General features: G+C 38.7%; 3 protein-coding genes across 5 annotated transcripts in view; 1 reads left to right on the top strand and 2 right to left on the bottom strand.

Annotated features, from left to right (window-relative positions):
- Positions 1-2,128: 2,128 nt before the first annotated feature.
- ephx1 (epoxide hydrolase 1, microsomal (xenobiotic)) lies at positions 2,129-8,592 on the bottom strand. Of its 2 annotated transcripts, none has more exons than XM_077510195.1 (9): positions 8,526-8,592; positions 6,680-6,867; positions 5,609-5,789; positions 5,312-5,530; positions 4,858-4,987; positions 3,971-4,185; positions 3,781-3,889; positions 3,597-3,716; positions 2,129-2,521 (listed from the first exon to the last, which is right to left on the bottom strand). In XM_077510195.1, the coding sequence occupies exons 2-9, from the start codon at positions 6,860-6,862 to the stop codon at positions 2,311-2,313; spliced, it is 1,368 nt and encodes a 455-aa protein (XP_077366321.1). In that variant the 5' UTR covers positions 6,863-6,867; positions 8,526-8,592; the 3' UTR covers positions 2,129-2,310. The 2 variants fall into 2 exon arrangements, with proteins under 2 accessions (XP_077366321.1, XP_077366322.1); XM_077510196.1 differs by lacking the exon at positions 8,526-8,592 and adding an exon at positions 8,484-8,506.
- The window catches only part of enah (ENAH actin regulator), a 69,630-nt gene continuing 56,133 nt past the window's right edge, over positions 2,255-15,751 (top strand). Inside the window, exons 1-2 of one of the 2 annotated variants that reach the window (XM_077510193.1) lie at positions 2,255-3,005; positions 3,542-3,783. Coding sequence is in view for 1 of the 2 variants with exons in the window: in XM_077510192.1 (XP_077366318.1) it covers positions 12,946-12,950 (5 nt within the window). In the remaining variant the exon portion in view is untranslated. Of the gene's footprint in view, positions 3,006-3,541; positions 3,784-12,822; positions 12,951-15,751 lie in introns of those variants that run through there. The other variant, XM_077510192.1, reaches the window with a different exon arrangement.
- Positions 9,366-11,064, bottom strand: srp9 (signal recognition particle 9). Its single transcript, XM_077510658.1, has 3 exons — positions 10,857-11,064; positions 10,650-10,718; positions 9,366-10,099 (listed from the first exon to the last, which is right to left on the bottom strand). Exons 1-3 carry the CDS (start codon positions 10,926-10,928, stop codon positions 9,980-9,982), a joined length of 261 nt encoding a protein of 86 aa, XP_077366784.1. The 5' UTR covers positions 10,929-11,064; the 3' UTR covers positions 9,366-9,979.

Genomic DNA, 15,751 nt, shown 5'->3' with positions numbered 1-15,751 from the left:
GGGTCAAGATACGTGGTATTCGCATGGTTCGGAGAGGTCTGCTGGGGTCACAACTCACAAAGGTACTTTTGATGGAACTGTTCTATATTCAGATTGCGACTCTTTAGGCCACTATATTTGTCTTGTAGTTGAATGTTATCACACCATCTTTTTAGTTGTGAATGTGTATGGTTATAATTCTAAACCCGTTATTTCTGAAATGAGTACTTGTTTTCTCTCTCTTTTTTATTTGTTTTATTTTTTTACTTTTTAAATAAACTTCTAGCCAGTTTGACTACTCTAATATCCTCATTTGGGTCGCAAATGAGCTGTAGCCTAATGAAATAATAAAATCGACATAAATAACTATAATAGTTATACCGATACAAGACAGAACAAAGTGACAAAATAATTTTATTATTTTCCAGGATAAACATTCACATCACCTCAAATTAAAAAGTACGGTAAATAATTCTTGTTAACTTGTTGAGTTCCATGTTTTTGAATATGAATGTACAAATTTGTGAACCCTATATATAGATATAAATTCCAGAAACAAGTAAACACTAGGTAAAATGAAATTATTTCGATCAAAATGTGTTAAAACAAAAAGTGATGAGCTTGATACTGCAACAACAACAAAAAAGTCAATCAACCAAAGTTAATTCAGAAGTGCAAAAGGGAATTCAACCCCCAAATTTTCTTTACAATATGTTGCATGTGCACACACAAGTAAACACGGCATTCAGATTAATATTGCGTTTCTGGAATATGAGTTGTGCAGCAAAATCCAACCTTTTAGCCATCTCAGGGGGCGGCCATTTTGCCACTTGCTGTCGACTGAAAATGACATCACAGATGCTCAGGTAACAAATCAAGGCTAATTTGTTTTCTGAAGATGAGCCTGAGCAACTGCACATGTGATGTCATGTTCAGTTGACAGCAAGTGGCAAAATGGCCGCCCTGTGCTTCATTCATATTCCACAAACGCAATATTAATAAGAACACTGTGTTTAGACTAATGGGGCGTTATTCAACATATTGTAAAGGTTGACTTCCCCTTTAAAATTGCGACAAAATGTCAGTATGTTCTTATCAGCAAGTATTTGTAGACAATGCAAAAAATCAACTCGTATGACACGTCATCCATGTGGCCAAAACCGACTGATGTGATATCAGTTGGAGGAATGCCTGGTGCCTTCTCTGGTGCTGTCAACACAATCACACCACGTGCCCGCTCAACTCCCATCTGCAGCTGCTGGCCCGCAAGGATGATGGGAGTCTCAGAGGAAGGTCGAAACCATAAACACCAGCAAGGGGGGAAGAGTAAACAGTAACACACGCTGGACGTTTTCACTTTCAAACTGTTTCAATGTATTCACATACTGTTTAGTCACACGGGTTAGCACCAAATTTTACTTGAGGGCTAAAGCTGGGATGAAGCCACTCGAAGCTGATTTTGGGTGAGAGGTGAAGTACATGTAAATTGTTTGGAATCTGGTAATCTACTCAATTGTAATGGAATAGGATGCGGAAATGTCTCATTAACTCCCAGCCATTTTCACTCCCGGCTGTTTTACTGGATCTTGACTGATTTTGCAAGGCCCACAGAATATTGTGTTCTATAGCTATAAAAACGTGGAACCTACCAAAAGAAAGATTGGAGTCTCTTCTTTCATCAGGAAAAAAATATATATTTATATCTGTTTCCCTCTTGCAGCAATTAGCTTTAGAATATAGCTAAGTTTCATCATTATTCACAAATCTGTTGAAAACACTGGCAAAAAGAGCTTGTTGCAACATGGCCCTAGCTGATCTCTTATACTCCGCTGCCACCTGCTGGCCGTTTTTGTAATAACCAACATTGCTTTAAGAGGCCTCTTCAGGTCAGACGATGCTTCAAATCCTTCTGTATGCTGTTGCATAAAAAACAAATGTGTTTTTGGGAGTGAATGACAAAGTATTAAAAACATATTTATATACATTGGGTGAGTTAAACATGAAGCGTTGGAGGGAATACAACACGATATAGAATTATACAGGAACAGATATCATAATTGTGCCTTTTTACACCACCACAATGGATTTGAAATAAAGAAATCAACATGATTGAAGTATAGGAACGAATTTTCACAATATGAAATTGTCATTTTCTTTGTACTTCATAAATTATGTATTTTTCAGAAACATCTTAATAATTATGCTGAAATAATTATGTGAGTAAAAATCTACACTTCCAATTATAGATTTTTTTTATTTCCAAAGCATTGTGATGGTGAATTAAGGCGTAAAAAAAAAAAAATCATATTGGCCTCATCCTCAGCATAACCTCTACTGTGCTTTCTTCTTCTCCCCTTTCTTGATGAAGTTGTTGATGTCCTCAGCCATCAGCTGGGGTTCCTCCATGGCTGCAAAGTGACCCCCTTGAGCCATGTGTGTGTAGGTGAGGAGGTTATGGAATTTCTGCTGGACCCACAACTTTGGGGTGTGCATCAGCTCGTTGGGGAAGCATGCAAATCCAGTGGGCACCGTCACGGGCATCCTGTGAAGAGTGGAACATGGGTTACATGATCTGCAGTTGGAAGCGGTAACTGCGATGACCTCCATTTATAGACACAATCGTTCACACACGGACAATCAAGAGTTAACCAGCGGAGTCCATGTGAACTCGATTGTTAATCCAAACAATGGTGTACATTTCATGTTGTCAGCAAGTTCCCCACAGTGACGTGCGGCAAGGTTCGCGACTAGTGAAGTTCTGACTCCATCAGATCACCAAATATATGAACCTCAAAGTGTAGTTTACAATTATTAATTGGCTGAAAAGAAGAACTTTGCTGTTGTGCACAACAACTTCCATCTGACCTTAATCTGCAATTTCACAATTCATTCAATATGCGGCATAGCAAAGGCGGCCATTTTGAACATTGTATTGACCGTTTGCACCGACGTCACGTGATCACGTGACGGCCCCACCATGGACGGCGGAAGTAAAAAAGAAGACAAGGAAAGGAGCCGGTCTACAGGTAAAGTTTTTTTATTTTATTTTATTTTTTTAAGAGTGTATGTAGTAAGTGTACATTTACTAATAAAATGTATGAACATTGATATACTAACCTTGTGAAAAATGCTCGCTGCAAATCCGTGAATAGTATATATATACATGAAGAAAAAAAATGAAACAAAAAAAATCTGTGAATATGCAAGTCATTGGGTGCCGAACTGTGAATGTGCAAAGGTCAAGTGTAGTTTTTAAGTTGTAATATTACCATGGTAGGCCGAATCATTTTTTTTTGTATTTTGGTGGAAATATACAGAATGTGGTTATTTTATTGTTTGCTTCAAATACTGTTGTTGAAATAGCATAGTTGATATTATTTACATTGAGAAATGATCAGATTGTCAAAAATGAAACACTGTAGAGTATGCTCGTATTTTCTCTATATCTAAAATATCATTTTGTCATACATCTAGTTAGGAAGTGCGCGTTCGTATGTGACCCCCAGTAGTACTGATGAAAAATGTGGAATAATAATCAATTATTCCACAATTCTGTTTGCAGTGACAAAGGCCACACAATCTAAAGCCACCATTAACAACAACATGACTGAACTCACTTGACGGCAGGAGAGTCGAGGCGGGAAAAGTTCTCCTTATAAAACCTCATTGAGGGAATGATGCAGCCAGATGTCCAATAGATCATCACATTCGTCAGCAGATCATCCAGAGAGAATTTCCTTCAAGCCGCACAAACGCATCATCACCGGCTGCCATTTTGTGAACGCCACACAATTACTCTACCTGGTGAGTCCTCCATCCTCCAGATTTCTAAAGTCTTTACTTGTCCACGTGGAGAACTTCTCCAGAATGTACGCAGCCAAACCAACTGGTGAATCATTTAGCCCTCGACCTGAGGAGGTGAAAAAAAATAAAATAAATAAATAAATAGGAGCGCAAGTAGACAAAGCCGTTAGTTGTGACAGGTTCTCACCCGCAGTATCGGGTTTGGTGGCCTGGATGTGCATGTAGCCACTCTCTTTGACGGACTCCACAAACATTTTTTGCATGCACGGGTAGAGACGCTCCAGGTCCACGCTGGTGAAGCCAAACAGCTTGGGGAAGTAGCGGCCGAGCAGGAGTGATAAAGTTAGGGTCAGCCCAGGTTTGGGAGGTGGCGCAAAGTTCACATGCAGGCCTTTGATGAGCCTGAAGAATTAGGAAGAATGATTTACATTTGACATTTACGTTAAAAAACATACGAAGTTAACTGATTCTAATAAACGTGTCCTAATGCTTAAAGTATAATTGGTGTGTAATAATTGAGAGGAAAACTCTTCCTAGCAACAAGTGGCCACACAAATGTGTGATAAGAAACGAAAACATTTTACACGAATGAAGCCACAGCACACTGATTGGAAACCAACAGTGACATCTAGTGGATAGAATGAAGTGTTGCATCACAATAGCGCTCCGAAAATGAACAGGCAAGTTCATTTTAGATTACAAAATCAAATAAAAAAATGAAAACTAACTAAAAACACATTTTATGTTTACAAAACTAACTATAATTACAGTAATCATGTCCTTTGTTTTCATCTTTGGTAATTAATTTAATACATGAGCCTTTTTTGGGGTTGATTTTAAAGGGAAGTCAATCCAAAAAAAAATAAAAAATAGCCAATAATATGTTCTATGCAAATCTCGCCAAGCTCCCCACAAGAGTGTGATAATTATCGTATCGTGAGCTTCATATCATAATAATATATTGTGACGTTTGAGTCCTGAGACACAAAACTCAAAATGAAATAAAGATGAACGATAATGAAAACACCAAAAGTATAAATAACCCTTTTTTTGTCAGCGAGTGGGTTGTCTTACTTGGGTTCCAATTGCGCCATGTTGGTGGTGACGAGCCATCCCCAGTCGCCCCCGTGAGCGTAGAACTGCTGAAATCCGAGACGTCTCATCAGTTTGTGGAAGATGCGGGCGGCGCACACCGAATCAAAACCTGCTCAAATGCACAGATTGAGAAATGGACGGGAAAATAAAATCAATCTTGCCCAGAAAGAATTGAACATTGCCTCAATATTAACTCAGTCACTCCCAAAGACGTATTTATACGTTTTTTAGGTTTTTGTTTGCTAGCGTTTTTGTATGAAGGATTTGATGCAGTTTCTGACCTGAAGTGGAAGCTTAAAGTGATGGTAGTTATTACAAAAAAAAAAAGTGTGCTTCATCTGTTTCATTAATGAAAAATAACCCCTAAAAAAACGTATAAATACGTCTTTGGGAGTGAATGAGTTAATTCAAGCCAGCAGGCCCCTCGACGCACCTTTCTTATGCGGCGCTTCCGAGAAGCCGTAACCGGGTATGGATGGGCACACCACCTCGAACACAAGGCCCTGAGGATCTGACGGCTCTGTTAGCAGCGGGATTATCCCATAAAATTCATAGAAGGAGCCGGGCCAGCCATGAACCATTATGAGAGGAATCGGATCGCTCCCATCTGGCACCCGTTTGGGTTTCACATGTACGTAGTGAACGTCGATGCCTGGATGGGAATTGAGAGGAGAAATCAAGACGATAAGCCATTAAGACAAGAAAGTGCGTGTCAGCGACAAAAACAAACCTTCAATGTTAGTTTTAAAATGAGGATATTGGTTAAGTTTGTCCACTTGTCTCTTCCAGTCAAAGTCGTTCCTCCAGTAAGAGACGAGCTTCTCCAGATACGCCGAGTTGAAACCATAATTGAACTGGCTGTCTTCCAGTGAGGGGACCGGGCGCGTCTGGTCTATTCTTCTGTGTAGGTCCTGAATGAAAATAACATGAGGACAAATTCTCAAAACAATATTTGGGTGTTTCTGAGTCGTGTTCGTTTCGTCAACGAAAACTAAACGGAAATCATTTCGTCAACACACATTTTTCAACGGACTAAAACTAGACTAGACTAGACTAAAATTCTCATTCATAAACAATAGGCCAGGGGTGTGCAAACTTTTTAATTTGAGGGCCACATACAGAAGATCAGAAGGACGAAAGGGCCACATAATGTTAAGAGGAGAAGTTGTGTTTAGTCCGAAAAATTGTGCACATAATTTATTTGTGCTTTTGCATATTTAGGAAAATGCGACAGTATATAAACCATTTTATTTGTAATATGGCAGTAGGGTTATTATAGTTTTGGAATTTTTCATTTTAGTTAGTTTTTATGAGTTTTCAGGCTGGTCCTGTTTTTATTAAAAATGCTTAGTTTTAGTTTAATTTGTTAGTTTCAGTATTAGTATTAGTTTAAAAAAAAGTATTACTTGTGCGCAATATTTAAAAAAAACACAATGGGAGCGACGTCATCTGAAGGTGCTTTTCTATTGGCTGCTGCTAGATGACATCACTTCTGCGTGACATACTTTCAAAGGTCATCATTCCGGTTGATAGCAAAATAAATCTACTAAAATTCACACCAAAAACAAAAATGAAGGACATTTTTGCTATAATTATAGTTTTAGTTAGTTTTGTAAACATAAAAAGTAATTTCAGAACCGTAAACAAAACTAATAAGCATGATTGAAACTAGGGATGTAACGATAAGGGCAATATCGTGATATCGTGATATTAAAACTGCCACAATATCGTCGTCGTCATGTTCACAATATTTAAGAGGAACGCATCTGTTAAAAAAAGTCAGGTTGATTAGGAACGTTACCGCCAGCTCTGCATCGCTGGTGGTGACTTTAAAAGGCTGGATGGTAGCGTCCTGCTCGCCATCAGGAACTGGACCCAACGCCCACCAGCCATCCTCAGTCTTCAAAACATGGCTTCTTCTTCGAAACACCAGCAGGAAGATGACTCCTCCCACCACCAGGCCAATCAGAACCTCGATCAACATGCTTCCTGTAACAAATGGAGAATGCAACAACTGTTTCAAGAATCCAATAATCACATTTACTTATCTGCCTGCTAGAAAAGTCTGAAGGCCACAGAATTTCAGTTATGCTCTATGTTGTCCCCAATCTGAAATAATCCTGATTCTGAGATTAACAAAATTCCTCTTCATTTCAGCACAGTAGCACAAAGTGGAATTGGCCCACTTTCACTAAAATGTTGAACAGGACATGCAATTAGAGGCAGCTGGCCTTCGGAGTGGCCCTTGATTCATTTTTGAAAATAAAAATATTCACGATAAAGTTGTAAGAACAAAGTTCACCAGTAGATGGCGGATATCTCTTACCTGCACCTCGAACCCCAAAATTGTACTTATACATCAGGGAAGACGAGTCATTTGAAAAGCAGCATTAAAGCCAAATTAGGTTAAGAAAATTTGGATTTCACTTTGATTCATCTTTCTTTCCTTTGACCTTTCCTCTGGTCTCCTGACATTCTGAGCTTCACGACTCTGGCAAGACTGAAGTATCCGGTTAAGGTGAAGGGTAGGCCGATTATCGGCGCCGATATTTGGCATTTTGACAAATATCGGCATCGGCCATGTTTTGAATCTGAAGGCCGATAAAGCTCACTGAGCAGGGGATACTTGCGAACGTAGCGAATTTGGGGTTTTCATCAGGATTTGTAAGATGTTCGCAGTCAGTTTTTATTTGTCGTAAACACATTTGGAACATATTCACACAATTTTTCACCGCAAAAATCTTTTTGAAACGTTTTTACGAACCCTAACAAAAACCCCAAATGAGCTACATTCACATGAATTTGTTACTCAGTGAGAAATTATATATAGTTTGAAAGAATTCCCCCCCCTCCCCATTTTACTGCAAATGAATATCGGCTTGAAATATCGGTTATCGGCCAACTTGACTACAAATAATCTGTATCGGTATCGGCCTTGAAAAAACCATATCGGTCTATCACTAGGTAAAAAAAGGATAAAAAAAAAAAAAAAGCAAATATATTTAATGAACAATTTGCACATAATGTTTTGGACGGCGTCAGACATAAAGGGGAAAGTGCGTGCTCCAATAGTATGTGGGCACTCGGCAACAATCTATTTATGTTGGGCTCACAATGAGACACTTTGACTCTGGGGCTTAACGCGCAGCGCACGAGCCATGAGTTAGCAGAAAAAAATGTGGGAACAGTTAGTCAAACAAAAATATGCGTGTTGCGTTGGGGGCCCGCAGAGGACTGTGGAAAGAACAGCCGTAAACAGGCCCCTCGTTCGGGAAATATGCATGGACAAAAGGACATTCGGAAACACGATCACACATTAACGACAATACGCCCACGCTTGACATAACTGTACTGTATAATATGCGACTGTGTTCATATGACGCGTAGTCCAACTCCCAAGAAATGAAAATAAAAAGTTTTGTTTTCGAGAACTCAACCAACTACACGGCAATTATGCGACCATTGTTACAAAACAACCAATTTATGTAACGTACTGATAACAATTAAGCGACTGTTGTACATTACAAACATACTTAAAACATAGACGTACCATATTGCTCATGGTTATTGAGCATAAATAACTTTTTTTTTTATTAGTTCGTTACCTTAGCTACGGTGCATGTGAAAGTTGAAGTGAACGTTTTTACCTGATCTTGTGCTGCGATAGTGTTGCAGTGACCAAAGCTCTTCTGTTCTAGCAGTGGCCACGTCCACTGTGTAGTCCCTCCCTGTTTCCATTAACCCTTAACCAGAAATTCAAGTGAATTTGGCCGGAAAAGTTGTATTTTTTTAAAAGGTTTTAATACAAGTACATGAAAAAAAAGTTATAAAATTAATAGAAAAAATGTGGCTCTTTTATTATGAAAATGGCTAAATGGCGCAATATTAATCAGAATGCTGCGTTTAAACTAGTGGGGTAAAGAAAATTCTTGGGTTGACTTCCCCTTTAAAGCACACTATCCAATATCCATGCTATGGCTGGGCATTGAAAACAGAATCGTTGCAAATTTACTACATCATGAAATCGAATTATGTCTTCTGGATTATTAAAAGCTGTTATGTTCTGTTACATCCAGATGTTATTCTGAGTTGTAAGTTTCCACAAGTTGCAGAATGCTGGATGGGTGGCTTACAAAGAAAGACATGTTGACAATAGCTACCAACTATTTAATTAAGCGCAATTTATGAATGTTATGTTTATGTTAAAACTGATTCAGAATCAGTATACATTATTGTCTGAACATTTTGCATAAGTATTATTTATGAATAAATTAATCCTTTAAAGTAAACATTTTGGGGTTTGTTAGATTAAAATAGTAATCGTCCTGAATGACTGGAAAAAAAATCTCCCACTGTAACTGTGGTTTTTCCTCATGCTTGTGCAATGTGTGCCTGAGCACTGCTTTATTTACAGTACTGTATGAGGTACCTGCCACACAATATTACATACAGTACGCATCAATATTTGCATTAAAAAAAACTCCAAGTTCTACTTGAGTAAATAAACATTTATTGAAGATGTAACTTGTTAGCAAATGTTATGTAGGATGCTGAGGTTTCTTCAAAAAATAAAATAAAATAAAAATACACACAGGTCCCTCTTCAAGTTGTGTTCATAATCATAAAAGAGGAGGGGGAAATTGAGCGTTCAAACTAAATTTCATCTAATTAATTCATTATAAATTAGGCTGTCAACATATTCCATGATCATCACAGTTGGAAAATTAAATGAATTGAAAGCTCCTCTAAATAAATGATGGCGCCAAAGTTGCCACATGAGCAGCACATTTTGTCCATTTCATACATTTTAAGCACATACCGCTCATTTTGCCCATCTTTACAGTCACACACAATCAGAGATGTGATCCGATTCCTTGTGAGGAGAAGCAGAAGAATAACTAGGAAATTATTGTTTAAAAATCCAAAGACCATGATGGAGAAATCACATCTCTGACTATTTCATAAGCTCATCCAGCGATTGTGTTCAATCTCCCCCCCGTTGCTCTTCTCCATCAGACTCTCCCATCAATCAGGTGGTGCTGTGCTTCCAGCAACCACAGTGAACTTAGTCCGGGCAGCAGTACTCCTTTCTGGACTGATATTAGTCCGTTTCCATAGCGCCGCTGTGCGTCTCTTTGGACACCATCAGCCTCATCAGTTTCCCATGCAGCTTCTCGATCTTCTTCACATCCTGAGCCTGGTCCGTCTTGTACTGTAAACACTGAGGAGGGACACAGAGAAAAACATGTCAAAAATAATGAAAGTAGTCAATGTTTATAGTGTTACAAATACCTATGGTGGCTTAATTAGGTTAGGCAGGCGGTTGTTGTGACAAATGGCTCGTTTCATAAAAACGCACTCTGACTTGTTTAAAAATAGGTTTTGCCCATCAAATTTTAGGTTTGGCGTACGTATCTTTTTCCATTTCATGAGTTGCAAGTAGTACTTTGATCAGTCTCATAGACCCCTAGCCTAGAGCATTATAGGCTGTTTGTAAAGAAATTGCAGTTAAAAAAAAATATGTTCTAAGTGGGACCCAAACTGGCGCAGAATTTTTACTTGTTGTTGTCGTCGCGGGATTCACGGCAAAATAGCGTACGGTCACGGCAAAATATCCACGCACGGAAAAGTATGCAAAGATCATTTAACTAACAGTGTATGTTGGTGACTAAAACAATGCTTTTGGTTTGATATCTCCGAAATTGGTTGTGTTTATATAAAAAAAAAAACAATTTAAAAAAAAAAAAAAAAAAAAAAAAAACACCACTTACCACGGAATTGTCAGTCACTTTAATGCAAATTTTGCCGTCACAGTGCCTGTACTTGATTACGACTCTTGCCTAAAAAGAGGAAACAACAAACAACCTCAATCAAAAAAATACAATAAATCCAGCAGCTGTTTTCCCCAAGATAACGACATTCCAGGACAAAATGCTAGGTGGTTAGCCTGGTAACTCATACATCAAGAAGCGTTTTACCTTCATGGGGTCCGTCAGGTACAGTTTTTCGGCCGCACGAGCAAACTCCTCCCAAGTCTGAAAGTAAGGCATTGTGTCGGACGACGTGAAAGGCGTATTATACCAAATAACTCAGGTGAGACAAAGTGACAGCTTTGCTAACTCTTAAGCACCACATCAGCAGCAACGTGAACCTAGCCAATCCGGGGAAGGATCTGACGTAATAAGTAGTTCTGGGTTAGCCTTTCAAAACAAGAGAATTTTGTTCGAGTGGAAGAACTCAAATACCATCCAGTATAACAACAAATATTCTTCGACTGTGAAGAATTATCCGTAATTAGAAAGTTTACACAATAGATTTTGGCTACAGCCATGGAGTGTCAGTCTCACAAGCACTTTAAGACAGGAAGTTGTGGATATATTTCAAAATGAAAACACCGTACCACTAAACGAGGAAATGATGGGATGCTTTTAAAAAATTAAGTGAATGCCTACTCAAAACAATTTTTAATGTTTCACATGCGTCTGAAAACGGGCAATAAGCAGCATCGCAATAAAGAATGGAAAAAAAGCTTCCCTCTCTATTAGAAACACTTAAATAGAAATTCAACACTGACAGTACATTGAATGGTCCTTGTCGTTGGCCAATAAAAATAATTCTGACAGCGCTACTTGCGTCGTCGTTTGCTCTTAGTGCATCCTTGCAATATAAAACTGTCCACTAGAGAGAGCCATTGCATTGCCTGTCTTTATTGCTTTCAGTACTGTGGCACTTATTTTAATAACTTCATTAAAATTGCTTAGTCTAGCTACATTTAAATATTTTGAAGCCAAGATAACTGATTTTCAAGTGATAGTTTGATTGTGATTGAAAAGTCTGGGATTTTGTGAATGCAGGTTCAGTAGAATTTTCACTGAAACCTCCTATGTCACAGTTTGGTAATTTTTTCTTCTTCAGAAAATCGATACAATTGGTCAATCCACATGTGGGTATTATTATTATTATTGTTATTATTGTTGTTATTATTATTATTTACAAATTATTGACCCATCTAAAGTGTTGAAAATGGTTTGTTGACAGGCCATTCTTGCATGGAACCCCGTATTTCATCAATCCAATTAAGTTCTTCTCAAAATGGGGATGCTGATGCTGATGCTGGAGAATGCTGATTCTCTTGATCTTGTGTGTTAAATTATGATTTTAGTGTGAAAGATGACAGCAGTGTTGGAGCTGGTTTAAAAGTTTGCTGTCAGTGTTTACAATTTTTGAAACTCAAGTGTATCACATGGTCAAACTTGTTCAGTGACTGCATGTGTTTTTTGGTTTGGCCATAAGGATGTTTGATTTGAAAATTTGGTTTATGTCAAGAAAAAAAATGGAAGAGAATGAGGTTTAGTGTTTTATCAATTGTGAAAGACTGAAACAGCGACGTGCTTCTCAGTTTGGTTGTCAGGAGCAACCTAGACGTGCTTCTCGAGCCAATGCGTCACATGTTGCGTTAAAGTGCAATGGGAAATCTAGAACATTTACGCATGTGAGAGAATTCCCGATTAAAATTAGCGCGGCTTCCAAATAATATTTACACATGATTTGACAGTGAAGACTGTGTAAATTTTTAAACCAAAATAACTTATTAGGTGTGCTTTAGCATTTGATTGGAATTTCCAACTTTGTGCGACGTAGTGAAGGCGCGTAAAGTTTACGCCATGTCCCCGAACGCAGCACTTGTTACAGGCGAACAGTGAGCTGCAGCCGAGTGATATCCGAGCGGCTCGGCGCCGCATCACATCTCTTCAAGTACGCCACGAAAACCTCGAGAAACACTGCGATTTTACCCCCTTTCTCACTTTACGTCCATTTAGCCGTCATCAAAAGTGGAGCAGCAGAACATTAGACCATGTAGGGTTTGACCGCTTCTCTGGTTTATTTTTTTTTCTTTCCTTTTTTTTTTGTACTTTTGTTGGCTGGTCGACAAGCTGACACGCCGCTTGTCTCATTCACCTCCTCGCCTTGTACCCCTGAACTTTGGTGAAACCTACCAAGCGAGTCGCACGTCGTCGAAATATATCAGCCTTTCTGTGAAATAGTCGACGTGACAACACTTCCAAAATGAGGTAAGAAGTCCCAGTTTGTGTTAAATGACGAATGGGTGCCCGCGCGACAACATGATGGTGAAGTTGGGAGCAGCCTGGAGCACAAACTAGCTAAACGTGTGGATTTTTTTGTGGCAACAACGCTCCCGAAAGTTAGTAGGCATGTAATTGAGATGCCAGAATATCCACACACGTCATGTACGATGGCCTGTTTAAAAAAGAATGTTGTGAATAGTGCCTGTTTTGTGAACGCCGACTGCCTTGTCAAACGGCAACTTGCTTGTGCAGCATTTTGGGCTCGGAATGGCGCGTGTGCTGTTTTCTGCTGCGACTCCCACACAAACACAGCAAGGGATTATGATGGCTTGCCGTGTATTTGATGCAACGTTAAATGTACACACAGTCGCACACATACAGTACACGAATACAAGTCAAATGGAGTGAAATGAGTTCATCCTGGAATTTTTGCTGTGCAACAGCCAACAAATGTCCACTGAAATGTCCACGGGGGGGGGATGTCAAATATAGAAAGACAAGGACACACACACGCACATGTGGAGAATGCCAAAAGCTCTCCAATATTGTATTGCATGCATATGACCTCAATGACAGAAGTGTACACAGTTTCTACATCACGTACCAGGTGTTCATTTTGAGGCAAATTGAGTTGGCTGATGCACTATTTGTCTGTGAACACGAAAAACATGATGCTGGCTGTCTTTTGAAAGGGCAACAATGATCCCAAGCTGCAGGAATGCATCTGCTCCATTTCATTTCATTCCGTAATAACTTCAGTGCACGTGTGTGGTTTCAATTCATTTATTTTATTTTTTTTAAATCTGGGAGAAAACCCATTGTGAATTTGTATTAAATAGGAGACATACAAAGTAGATGAGGCTTCTTCTGTTTTTTTTTTTTTTAAAAAAACGAAAAGCCTTAATTGAATCCAGCTGGAGGCCAAACTGAAGTGAACAAAAGCTTTAGTTGTTGGCTAAAGAGCAGCTTGCTGTGCACTTTCCAGCATGAAAAACAACTTTATTTTATTGTTCTGACTGTTCCCATCTTCTTCATACCATTTTGGATAGATGAGATTTTAAAACGTAGTTTTTGGAAGTGGATCCGCTGACGGCATTGAAAAACTGATGACAGCGGAGAAGAATTGTCTCCTTGTCCTCCTTGCAGATCTGTATCTCGAAGGGGTGGTGTTTTACTGTGTCTGTGTTTGGTGTGGAACGTGTCTCTATGAATGGCAGTCTCAGCTGCCCACAGCTGACTCACGCAGGACGCCGAGCGGCAGATGGGAAGCACAGCCCCACTTAACATTTGTATAAACTCTCTCTGCTTGCACTTCAGTTGAGTCTACTTAAAAACGTCCGGTATTATGATAAGTTCTTTTTTTTTATACTCTTTTTACTGCCACACGTTATTAAAGAAAAACTTTGATATGACCGAGGCTTTGATCATTGACGAAAAGAGATAAAATGCTTCCATCTGCTGGCCATAGTTTAGAGTGTTTTAGATTCCACAACCCATTAACCAGGCAGCGCTGCACTTAGACGTTGCACTGAGAGAGAGAAAAAAAAAATAAAATATATATATATATATATATATATATATATATATATATATATATATATATATTATTAGGGGTGTTTAAAAAAAATCGATTCGGCGATATATCGCGATACTACATCGCGCGATTCTCGAATCGATTCAATAAAAAAAAATCGATTTTTTTTTTTTTTTTTTTTTTTTGTGTGTAAGAGCTCAGAATTGTTCATTCGGTAGTCTTACCGATTCAACGTCTTTTCATCATTGCCTTTTTTTTTTTTTTTTTTTTTTTTTTTTTTTGTGTGAATCGATTTTTAAACTTCCATTTTTAATGGAAAATATTCAACAAAACGTCTGACTTCGGGTTAGGATTCACACCTTGAGCATGGAAGAATGTTATATGAACGGAACATTAAGCCTTAATATTTTATTTTAATGCTGTTCAAACATGAAACAAATTACAACCTCTATAAGACTGAAATTTCAGATAAATAAATAAGACATTTTCATATAAATCTTACACTCTACAGGCGGACTGATTAGTATTTTCTAAATTTGAATGAAAAAAAATCGCAACAATCGACTTATAAATTCGTATCGGGATTAATCGGTATCGAATCGAATCGTGACCTGTGAATCGTGATACGAATCGAATCGTCAGGTACTAGGCAATTCACACCCCTACTATATATATGTTTTTTTTTTTAAAGTTTTAACGTTTATGGCAATATACGTTGTGATTTTACTGATTGTTATGAAATGTGTTTGGCGGTCAAAGAGTTAATCATTACTGCTGCCATATTGTACTGAGCAGCCAGGCGTTTCGCTCCACAATAATTCGTGCAATTTCAGGTTTGATTATCTTATTTTTCCGTTCCATGTTTACCATTAACGGGACCCAATTCGCAGGAATTAAACTTGCCTGCAATGTGTCAAGCCGCACATAACGCCGATGTCGGCTTATTGAGGCAAGAAAGATAAGCGGCATGGTCAGGATTATTGGACTGTGAAGAGTCATGGTAACTCGCCTTGACAACTGTGGACAGGCGTCGTGCCTCCCAGGCGCTGCCGTTGACACCACAGATAAAAGACAGAAGTGGAGACCTGTTTACGTCGGAACTCACGAGTTTGAGTTGGCCTGCGACCAGTGATGCTATTCGATCTAAAGGGGACATTAATGAGGTCAGCCCGAGGCCAATTTGGAATGCAAATAAATTTCTTCAATGCCTTGATTTCAGGGCTGTGACGTTTTGGTCTAAGATCTTAAAGCG

The sequence above is a fragment of the Festucalex cinctus genome, chromosome 21 (assembly GCF_051991245.1).
Source record: "Festucalex cinctus isolate MCC-2025b chromosome 21, RoL_Fcin_1.0, whole genome shotgun sequence".
Lineage (NCBI taxonomy): Eukaryota > Metazoa > Chordata > Actinopteri > Syngnathiformes > Syngnathidae > Festucalex > Festucalex cinctus.
Note: the sequence above shows the minus strand (reverse complement) of the source record. Positions and strands in the feature narration are given on the sequence as shown.

Coding starts and splice junctions, on each gene's coding strand:
- ephx1 (XM_077510195.1), bottom strand. CDS start 6,862: ATGTTGATCGAGGTTCTGATTGGCCTGGTGGTGGGAGGAGTCATCTTC. Junction 5,531..5,608: donor TTTTAAAACTAACATTGAAG/GTTTGTTTTTGT, acceptor ATTCCCATCCAG/GCATCGACGTTCACTACGTA. Junction 3,717..3,780: donor GAGGATGGAGGACTCACCAG/GTAGAGTAATTG, acceptor TGCGGCTTGAAG/GAAATTCTCTCTGGATGATC.
- srp9 (XM_077510658.1), bottom strand. CDS start 10,928: ATGCCTTACTTTCAGACTTGGGAGGAGTTTGCTCGTGCGGCCGAAAAA. Junction 10,719..10,856: donor ACCTGACGGACCCCATGAAG/GTAAAACGCTTC, acceptor TCCTCTTTTTAG/GCAAGAGTCGTAATCAAGTA. Junction 10,100..10,649: donor AAGTGACTGACAATTCCGTG/GTAAGTGGTGTT, acceptor GTCCCTCCTCAG/TGTTTACAGTACAAGACGGA.